General features: G+C 46.4%; 4 protein-coding genes across 4 annotated transcripts; 2 read left to right on the top strand and 2 right to left on the bottom strand.

Annotated features, from left to right (window-relative positions):
* Positions 1-910: 910 nt before the first annotated feature.
* On the top strand, positions 911-1832 carry LOC122619768. The gene is made up of 2 exons (XM_043796879.1): positions 911-1044; positions 1108-1832. Exons 1-2 carry the CDS (start codon positions 925-927, stop codon positions 1669-1671), a joined length of 684 nt encoding a protein of 227 aa, XP_043652814.1. The 5' UTR covers positions 911-924; the 3' UTR covers positions 1672-1832.
* Positions 1833-3286: 1454 nt separating this feature from the next.
* On the bottom strand, positions 3287-4369 carry LOC122619767. The gene is made up of 2 exons (XM_043796878.1): positions 4069-4369; positions 3287-4014 (listed from the first exon to the last, which is right to left on the bottom strand). The coding sequence occupies exons 1-2, from the start codon at positions 4280-4282 to the stop codon at positions 3464-3466; spliced, it is 765 nt and encodes a 254-aa protein (XP_043652813.1). The 5' UTR covers positions 4283-4369; the 3' UTR covers positions 3287-3463.
* A 38-nt stretch (positions 4370-4407) lies between these two features.
* Positions 4408-9242, bottom strand: LOC122619765 (T-complex protein 1 subunit eta). Its single transcript, XM_043796877.1, has 5 exons — positions 9084-9242; positions 8645-8905; positions 7754-8573; positions 7337-7660; positions 4408-4852 (listed from the first exon to the last, which is right to left on the bottom strand). The coding sequence occupies exons 1-5, from the start codon at positions 9084-9086 to the stop codon at positions 4626-4628; spliced, it is 1635 nt and encodes a 544-aa protein (XP_043652812.1). The 5' UTR covers positions 9087-9242; the 3' UTR covers positions 4408-4625.
* LOC122619764 lies at positions 5143-7211 on the top strand. Its single transcript, XM_043796876.1, has 2 exons — positions 5143-5541; positions 5609-7211. The coding sequence occupies exons 1-2, from the start codon at positions 5235-5237 to the stop codon at positions 7141-7143; spliced, it is 1842 nt and encodes a 613-aa protein (XP_043652811.1). The 5' UTR covers positions 5143-5234; the 3' UTR covers positions 7144-7211.
* Positions 9243-9492: the final 250 nt, after the last annotated feature.

The raw sequence follows: 9492 nt of genomic DNA, 5'->3' as shown, positions 1-9492 counted from the left end.
TCTAAATTAAGGCATACTTTCGCACAAACAAACATCCGACTTTGTGGGCTATACTATATGTGGGGTACTTGCGGACTTGCGATAGCATTCGCACCTTATCGGTGTAGTGCCTCTGTGTACATTATAATTATTATTGCACGCGTAAACAGTATACTATATATGTACGGTGATAAGAGTGCTTGTTGTTACCTCAGACGGATGATAAGCGTTGTATTCGAGCAGATGTTGGCCCTTAGAAATTCGGCAATTCGGCTGGGTTCGTAACGGAAATGACTCTGTGAAATGAGTTCCCAAAAAAGGTGGATGATTCACGCACTCCAAATAACCATGCGGGCTATTAACCAGTCCGTCGAATCTTTTATATCACATGTATTAAGTTTACGGCGCTGCTCAGTGGATAATATAAATATATGTATTGTATATTGCGCACATTTTCTGCTTAAATTGTTATAATTTGTATTTCAGTGGGAACTTTATAGGGATGGATATATCCATATCAGCCAATTGATATTAACTGCACTCAGATATTACCACTGTAATTAATATTAATAGGCCATATATGACATGCAGTCAGTTTGACATTATTCAGATTTCTGTGTACCCTCGACAGGTTCAAAGAACTTACTAGTTTTCAGAGAGGTCATATTGGATGCGAACCGCTCAACAAATTGAAATACTTGCTATTCCAAGCACCTTGAAATGGTTTTAGGTTGGCAATCGCTCACCTCACGGTATTGACTATTCATCTCGGCGACCACGTGACTTGCTCTTTGTCTGGCTAAGGAAAATTCTCCCCCCACCGTGGGCCCCCCTCTCTGTGTTCTATAGCTAGAAAACTCATTGAATGAATCTGTTATCGGTCAAGTGGGAACAATGTGTGATAACCCCGTGGCTTGATATGTCGCGATGTCGAGCTTGGATTGCATGAAGTGGTCTGATCGTGAGATTTCAGCTTGGAGTCAGTCAAACATTTCCCAGTTCGCCGGCAAGATGTGGTCCTCTACGAATATTTTGGTTTTCTTAGCAGCGTCTACTTTAGTCCAGGCATGTTTTTGATTGTGCAAGTGATTTTCGGGATGTTTCCTAAACAATTCCTAATCCTTACAGGGTAGCATGCGGTTCCATTTCACCCTGGATTTCAACGTAATGCAGCCCCCGACCGGCACCATCGACAAGACCATCATTGTGGAGAACAATCGGATATCTATGGTGGACAACGAAGGGACGACTACTAAGGCTCCGATGACCCAGTGGACGGATCAGGATCAGTATAACCAGGACGCTTTGCAGAAGGTGACCGATACGCGCAGATCGGTGCAACAGCTAAATACGGAGCTATCACCCTTGGCTGGCAGGAGCACCGATTTGGCCAGGAGAATTAAGCAGAGTATGCGATACGTCAACGAGGTGGATGCTGAGCTGGAGAACTTGACCAACTTTGGGCAGTTGGTGGAGCTGCTCAAGAAATTCGTTACCCTAGTAGATAACCTAAGGGATCCAAACAATCTCGGAGGTATCCGTAGCCTGGAGTACGTACTCCTCAAGCTAGCCCTGGAGAAGTACGACCTTCCCAACAAGCGACAAGAGATCGGTGAATACTTGGAAAGGGCGGAGAGTGCCTGGCGAAGATACCAAAACACGCAGGTGATTTTACTGGATAACTCCACCTGAGTCGGGCTCAGTTGCCAAGGGCTCTTGGTCCTGCCGACCATATTAGGAACATAGTTTTAGGATAAGAAAGGACAAAGACCAGCATCATTTGGCGAGACAATCGCTGCACCATGATCTACTAGAGCGGCTCGGCCCTTGAAAGGAATAAAAGCCATCGAAGGGACTTCCTGTCTATTATTCGATTTCACTGCAATGCCCAGAATTGCTACAGGTATGCGAGGGGAGTACCAATTCCAGGGGTAGAAGACCCTAAATCCCCTTCGGTGCCCGGTTTCGTTTGGGCTGGAAAGTACGTTACACACGCTGGGAATGCCTTTGTACACTGCGATAAATATAGGTAGATATAGGATACACGATATAGAAGCGTAAGAGATCTTGATAAATAAGTATTTTACTCAAATGAAAAATTCATTTAAATATTTAATTGTTTTATTTGTATAAAGTATGGATTGGTGGCAAAAACATTTCTAGCGAAAATCTACACAAAAGTTCTCAGTGTATTTCCATTCAGCAGATGCAGGTAGCCGGATTCGAGGATCTAAGGGAGCATTTAATAGGGCACAACAGCTGCCAGAGCCGTTGCTAATGGGTGAAGTGGAGGGTAGGGCCAGGGTCCCGATCGCAGACAGAAATTTCCGAAACCCGAAACAACCACTAACAAATACCATATGCAGTTAAGTGGGAAATGGAATGGGGCGATCCCGAGGAGAACAGGACGTTACGAGTACCATTTGTCGGTTGAAGTGTGGGGGCGGGTATTCGGGGTAACGATTTCGTACCCCCCATAGGAGGTACTCAGGGAATTCCCAGCAGTGTGGAACGCTTGAAAGGCGACACCGATTCCAAATCTGTGAGTTACCCCTATGGCTTCCTTAACGGTTTTCAGCGATTTCTTTTTTAGGGGTGTCGTCTGGAGTGTCGACTTATAAATACACTCGTACAATCCATAAATTTGCCTTTGTGTTGAGCAAAAACCATGAAGAAATCGGTATACATAATGAAAACTCGATTGGCATAAGAGGGACAAGCTGTATGAATACAGGTTTAAGCTCTTTTTTTTTTTAATCAACATCAGCCGAAACTGGTCGAACGACTTTGGAACATGGGCCATCCGATGGCTTATGTATCTTTTTGACAGTTTATGTTTTACTAAAATTTCGCTGCAGGCGATAAATATGTATTGAGACAGCATCCGGCCCAAGAAAGTAGTGGCTAGGGGGATGAAAAACAGAACAGAGGATTGGTGTCAAGATATCAATTCCACATGTGGACAATGTGCATGCTTGCTTAGTACAAATGTACTCGTATATGTACATATACTCGTATAGTCATATGAATTTTTATAAAAACTCTTGGTGTAAGTCTATTACTAAGAACTTGATATAGTGAAATACAAATTAAATGTGAATTTTTAAATTTTAGTTAATATTTTTATTTCTTAAGAATATATCATTTCCCTAACTAACTTTACAACTATGGAAATTATAGTAACTATTAAAGTATATACATTGCACACTACAGAAATGTAACTATAAGAAAATGTATTGTCTGTTATTTAAATCTAAAAAAAAATATTGAATCATTCGTTCCATTAAAGTTTAACCAATCCTTTGTGAAAATTTTTGTTTGTATTTTAAATTACAAATTACAGTACAAACTTGGCGCCCTAAGCATTAGACGATGAACGATAACGATTAACTATGTTCTTATTGCCTATGTTAACTTGCTGTTAAATATATCTGCTCTCAATGTAAATGCAGAACAAAAAATGATTGACTTCTGTGGCGAATATTCAATTCGGCTTGAAATTGCGTAGGATTTTCAGAACCTCGATCTGAAAGTCGAGCTTGCGATCGGCGCACATCTGTTGCATGTGCGGCTTAATGGTGTCGAAAAAGGCCTGATCCGGATCGGCGGACAAGTAGGCGGTATTTGTACTGCAGGGTGGATCTGGTGGTAACTGCGGAATATATGCGATCTCCGGAGTAGCGGTGTCCTCCTTTGTGCAGGCCAGATCTTCCAGAACCGTATTTAGGTTGTCCGGAATGGCTGAGTGGCGGATTGCGGGCTCCAGATTCGATTCCTGGTCGGAGTTTCGCTTTCGTGGAGTCTTTGCAGATCTCTGTGCGGCGGTGCTCCCTCGCTTCCGTTTGCCCTGTGGCTTGGGCTGCTCCTTCAAGGATTCCACATCGTCCTCCGACTCTGCTTTAACGTTCAGAAGGAAACTTAGTTCCTTTTCGTAGATGTAGGAAGCTCTGGCCACCTCCTCGCCACTTTGGCGTAGCCGGTTTACCCGTAGGTAGCTGTCTCTTGTATTTTTCCAACGTTTAAGCAGGGTTTTAACTGGAATTGGAAGCTATGTATGATATTGATTATAATGTTTAGAGCAGCACCCACCTATTTCCTGCCTCTCCGGCTCGCTGGAGTCGTCAAAATTCGCGCAAAGCTCGTGGCCAATTTGCTGCCAGGCCTCATCTCTGAGTTCACGATTGTGGAAGTTCGGGTGGCTTCGTTCCCATATAATAGATCGTTTGTGTACCGCGTCAATGAACTCGTACATGGAATAACGCAAATTATTTCCCGCCGAGCGGAGAACTTTATGATTGCCCATTATTTATTGTTTATTTTCGGGATGGATTGGATTAACAATATGTTGCTTGCGCTTAACAGCACGTCAACCGCTTAACAGCACTCCCCGCAGAGTTGCCACCTCGCCCTTCATTCAAACTAAAAACGTTTTGTATGTTATGAAAATACAATTTTCAATTTTGTGTTTTATTATTAAACATATACAGATAGGTCAGTGGATTATTGTTGCTGTTGTTCTTGCTTTGAAGCGTGCGAAATGCGAAAGTATGACCGAGTAATACGTGTACGTGTTAAATTAGGAGAGAAATGCAAGTGAGTTTTGATGATTAGGGTGTAGTGTTCTCTGGATTTCTGAATGATTCTATTTACATGGGCCTGCCCATTCCGCGGCCCATTCCCATGCCACCGCCGGCCATCGGGGGTTCTCCGGCCTTGGGACTCTTTATTGTCTCGTCGACGGAAAGGATCATGCAGGCTGCCTCGGCGGCCGCCGTCAGCGCATTGATCTTGATGATAGACGGCTCCCAGACGCACTGCTCGTAGTTGTCCGAAATGTCTTCCTTGTTGATGTCGACGCCGAACCACTGGCCTCCTGTAAAAAAGGTAAATAAGAGGTATGGTTTAGTTTTAAAACTCTGTTACTTTGGATATGAAATCTAACTTAACTATACTATCAATTGTATCAAATAAATGCAGTCGATGACATGTTTTAAATACTAATTTAAGTTTAAAATTAGACTACCGATTTGAATTTGCCAACGATTTTTGCAGTCAACATACCACCCAGGTGGCAACGCCACATACAGCCCGCGCAATAAACGAATTCAGAAGGTGCGAAAGAGCACACCATACAGCACATGTGACTCGAGTGAGAGAGGACGAGTGACAGAGAGGTCGAAGAAAAACACGCGTTGCTGCGGCTGAAATTTCCGCTGTTTTGCATTATTTGGAAAAAAAAACACACATCGGGCGAAATGTCCAGCTCCGGGAGAAAGCGCAAACAGCAACTGAAGCCGCGCCAGGATGATCACCGGTCGCCGGTCAAGCGGCGCAGTGTGGACATCAAGACGGAACCGTTGGACGGCTATCCGGCGCTCGCAGACTACGATTTAAGTACGGCCGATATCAAGCCGGATCTCACTGAACTCCAACTGCAGCTGGTAGCGGAGCAGCAGGTGACCACCACTACCGTTCGCTTGGAATTGGAGCAGCAAGAGAGCGATTCCGACGAGGATGGCTACTCGGAGCTTGATTACCAAGCGGCAGATGTCTTCTGTCAGGGTTAGTTAGGTGCCCCTCCCCTCCGCTCAGTCCTTAACTTACATAATTTCCTTTTTTCACAAACCAGACGAGGCGGATGACTACGACCCAGATTGGAGCAGCCAGCAGGCGGGCTCCAGATTACTCTTCAAATTTCCCATCCAGCAAACTGGCCTGAAATTCGGACAACGCTTTCAGGGACCGCAGCACTACTTCAACCAACTGCTGGGAAACCGCTCCAAGTTTTTCTCTTCCCTGGCCCAAAGCTGCAACCTAAAGGGAGGAGAGCTCAAGTCCAAGCCCACAACTGCCGAAGAAATGGAAATCTTTATGGGCCTCTCCCTGCTTATGTGTGACCTGAAGCTGGAGCACCTCTCGGATTACTGGAGCACTAACATGTTTTACGGTCTCGTCGGATTTTCGGGGAAGATGTCCCTGGAGCGGTATCAGCAGCTGCTGCACTGTCTAAACTTTGATGCACCGCAGCTACAAACGGGCAAAGCCAAGCTGAAGGACTTTCCACTGCTAGACTTTATCAACGAGCGCATGGAAGAGATATACATTTGTGGCCAGCAATTGGTGCTCAATGAACCTATCACTCTGTGGAAAGGAACTTTGAGCTCCCAGGAGGATCTTCCCAACAAATTCCGCACCAACTCACTACTGCTGCATATGCTAACTGAGCAGAGCGGACTGGTGGTGAAGCTTCTGCCGGAGATTGTGCGAAAGGAAGACGGACCGGCATGGGTACGCAATTCCCGGCAGTTGGTGGAGCACCGTAACAAAATTGCCCTCAAACTAATGGAGGGATACCAGGGAGGACGCACTGTGTACGCATCAAAGTTCTATGGAAGCTATGGTCTGGCTCAGGAGTTGGCTAAGAAAAGCACCTATTGCACTGGTCTGCTGGACAGGAATAGGTATGGCAACAGTAAGGCACTGGTGCACCAGCGATTAGATTCCAACAGCATCTCCACCAGCTATGCCACTTCTCTGATGATGGCCAAGTGGCGACGACGGGCAAAGAGCTTGTACTTCTTCAGCTCCGACTGCTTGGCCATTTATTCCAAGGAGATGGCCATGCAGAAAACGAATGCGAAACCCAAGTTGATCCAAGAACTCGAATTTCAACTGCGACCTGGAAACAATGGTCGCCACCATCTGATCCACTACCAAGCTGCCTGCCAGGATTTGCCGGCGGACAGGAAGCTGACCATTTTTCTACTCAACATTCTCGTGTACAATTCCTATTTGCTATACTTCGCCAATGGCCAGAATGCGCGAGTCGGACATCTAAAAAGTTACTCGGAGTTTCGGGTGATTATAATAAAGTCTCTTCTAAGAGAAGAAGTGACGAACGAACCGCTAACAGTTAGTCCCCAGAAACCGGATGCATATGAGCGGTCAAAGAACAAACCGGTGCCCGAGCCCAGGATGAAGACCATTCTTCACGAACCCGTGCTTATCCAGCAGAATGGAAAGCCGGCTAAGAAAAACTGCCGCTATTGCCACAAAGGCGGAATGTTGCAGTTCAGCAAGTTTATGTGCAACACCTGTCCGGATAAGCCAGGTTTATGCCAGGAACCCTGCTTCCTGCTCTGGCATGAGCAGCTCAAGAAGTAATCGGACAGACAATTGGACGAAGGGATTAAGAATATATTACAATTTGTTACAGAGGAACAAATGTTTTTTGTTTAAAGTTTCATACACAAGGTCTTTAAAATAAAAACTTCTCTTTGCCTCATATCAAATATAAATTTCAAATTCACTCATGGTTAAGGTGGCTCTGTATGGACAAACATTTTGGGACACTCACCCTGGGCGTGCTTCTGGCGCAACTTGTTGAGAATGTTGGTGGCATCGAAACCGGCGTTGTCGCACAGCTGGCGAGGAATGATCTCCAGGCCCTTGGCGATGGCGGCGATCAGCAGCTGCTCCTTGCCGGCAATGGTGCGCGAGTAGTCGCGCAGCAGCTTGGACAACTCCATCTCAATGGCACCGCCGCCGGCCACCACGGAATCGTGCTTGATGGTGCGACGCACGATCATGATTGCGTCGTGTAGAGATCGCTCAGTCTCCTCCAGAAACTGCTCGGCACCGCCACGCAGGATAAGGGTGCTCGTCTTGGCATTGGGACAGCCTATTAAAAATAGAAATAAAATTGAAAATAAGTGTTCGTTGAAGTGAGTCCTCCACAAGGGCAAATAATTAAGTATACGAATAAGAGTCTTACCTTGGAAGAGGTTGAAACGTTCGCCGCCCACCTGGCGCTCCTCGAAGTGTTTGCACAGACCGAGGACATTGGGCTTAATGTCATTGGCCGTCGTCATGACGGCACCACCGCAAGCCTTCATGGTGCGCTTAAGATCTTCTTCGGGAACGCGGCCGGCGCAGAATATGTCGCGGTCGGCGAAATACTGTGTGGCCACATCACCGATGGGCAGCTTGGAGAGCACCACGTTGGCGCCGGACTCGTGGATCTTGGCCAGCTTGTTGTAGAGGATCTGCCACTCGGCGTCGACCACCTTCTGGTACTCCTTGACGTTGTCCACGCGGATCTCGGCGTTATCGCGCTCAGCCTTCAGCTCCAATTCGATGTTGAGCAGGGCAATTTTGCAGTTGTCATAGGATTTGGGGGCCATTTCGAAGCCGGCATAAGAAAAGGTCTTCTTGAAAGCCACTCCCGACACCAACTGCGACTCCTCCAGCGAGCCACCGGTCACCTTCTTAATGCCAATCATGTTCAGGGGCAGCAGCTCATCCAGAGACAGCACAGCATCGACGACAATGCGGGAGAAGAAGTCCTTCTGCTGGTGAATCAACTTGGAGGACATGGCAGTGGCTGCGCACTTCTCGAGGAGAGCACGCTGCTGGTCCTTGGACTGTTCGACAATCTGGACAGCCATGTCGTTGATCTTCTCCATGCAGAGCTGCAGGGCCTTGCGGATGGCCTTAATGATGACTCGCGGGTGAACGCCCTCCTCCACGAACGGTTTCACCTGCTTGAGGAACTCGCCGGCCAGCAGAACCACAGATGTGGTGCCATCACCCACCTGAAGGAGAAGGCGAAACAAAGCTTTAGCTGTGTCACGTGCTTGGCTTTTCAGGGGGGCCAATCGCTTACCTCGGCGTCTTGTGACTTGGCAATGTCCACCAGGGTCTTGGCCGCCGGGTGGATGATCTCCAGCAGCTTCATGATGGTGGCTCCATCGTTGGAGATCGTCGCTTTGCCCTGGGCATTCACAATCAGCTTGTCCATTCCGCGGGGACCCAAAGTGGTCCGCACGGCGTCCACGATCGACTGGCAGGCATTGATGTTGGACACCAATTGCGGCTTGCCCTGCGACGTGTCAGTGCCTTCTTTGAGGAGCACGATTTGCGGTTGCTGTGGATCATACGGATATAGCAAAAATATATAGTAAAAGTCTCCAATTAGTCAGCAGATGTCGTCGGCTTGCGAGAAGCTTCTTTGCAGGTTATGTTTACAATCGCATGCCGCTGGCAGAGGAGTCCAGGATTGGGGTTCCCCTCGTTATCCTTGGATTATTTGCGGCTGGACTTACCATATTTATGTGATGGGGTTGGCCTTTAGCACGTATTACAGTTTAAAACAATAAAGTTCCTAGCAGACAGGCGGCAACTTGCTTTTCGTTCACGTTTTCCGCGATGAGTAATGGGCCAATCGATTAATCGATGTTATTTCGGTTTTAAGCGATGTTTTCAACCAGTGTGAACGTTCGCGCGGGACTTTGGCGCACTTGTAAGCGAAATTTGAAATGTTAACTTAATAGGAATAATTTTTTCTTATTTTATTTGTATCTTAGGAAGTTCCTTAAACTTATACTATAAAGAATTTTTTTATTATTAACTTACAACGTTTTTGAATAGACTACAAGTATTTTAAAGAAGTCGAATGTTGAGCATTTAAAACCTTAAATATTTACACCATATAAAATGCAACTGGTTGTAGTT

Source organism: Drosophila teissieri, chromosome 3R, assembly GCF_016746235.2.
Source record: "Drosophila teissieri strain GT53w chromosome 3R, Prin_Dtei_1.1, whole genome shotgun sequence".
Classification (NCBI taxonomy): Eukaryota; Metazoa; Arthropoda; class Insecta; order Diptera; family Drosophilidae; genus Drosophila; species Drosophila teissieri.
This window is presented reverse-complemented; position numbering and strand designations above follow the sequence as displayed.

What these genes read in the sequence shown, in the direction of transcription:
- LOC122619768 (XM_043796879.1), top strand. Translation starts at nt 925, where the DNA reads ATGAAGTGGTCTGATCGTGAGATTTCAGCTTGGAGTCAGTCAAACATT. An exon ending in CAGCGTCTACTTTAGTCCAG is followed by an intron (nt 1,045 to 1,107) that starts GCATGTTTTTGA and finishes TAATCCTTACAG; the next exon opens with GGTAGCATGCGGTTCCATTT.
- LOC122619767 (XM_043796878.1), bottom strand. Translation starts at nt 4,282, where the DNA reads ATGGGCAATCATAAAGTTCTCCGCTCGGCGGGAAATAATTTGCGTTAT. An exon ending in GCCGGAGAGGCAGGAAATAG is followed by an intron (nt 4,015 to 4,068) that starts GTGGGTGCTGCT and finishes TTCCAATTCCAG; the next exon opens with TTAAAACCCTGCTTAAACGT.
- LOC122619764 (XM_043796876.1), top strand. Translation starts at nt 5,235, where the DNA reads ATGTCCAGCTCCGGGAGAAAGCGCAAACAGCAACTGAAGCCGCGCCAG. An exon ending in GGCAGATGTCTTCTGTCAGG is followed by an intron (nt 5,542 to 5,608) that starts GTTAGTTAGGTG and finishes TTCACAAACCAG; the next exon opens with ACGAGGCGGATGACTACGAC.
- LOC122619765 (XM_043796877.1), bottom strand. An exon ending in ACGTTTCAACCTCTTCCAAG is followed by an intron (nt 7,661 to 7,753) that starts GTAAGACTCTTA and finishes TATTTTTAATAG; the next exon opens with GCTGTCCCAATGCCAAGACG. An exon ending in GCGCCAGAAGCACGCCCAGG is followed by an intron (nt 4,853 to 7,336) that starts GTGAGTGTCCCA and finishes CCTTTTTTACAG; the next exon opens with GAGGCCAGTGGTTCGGCGTC.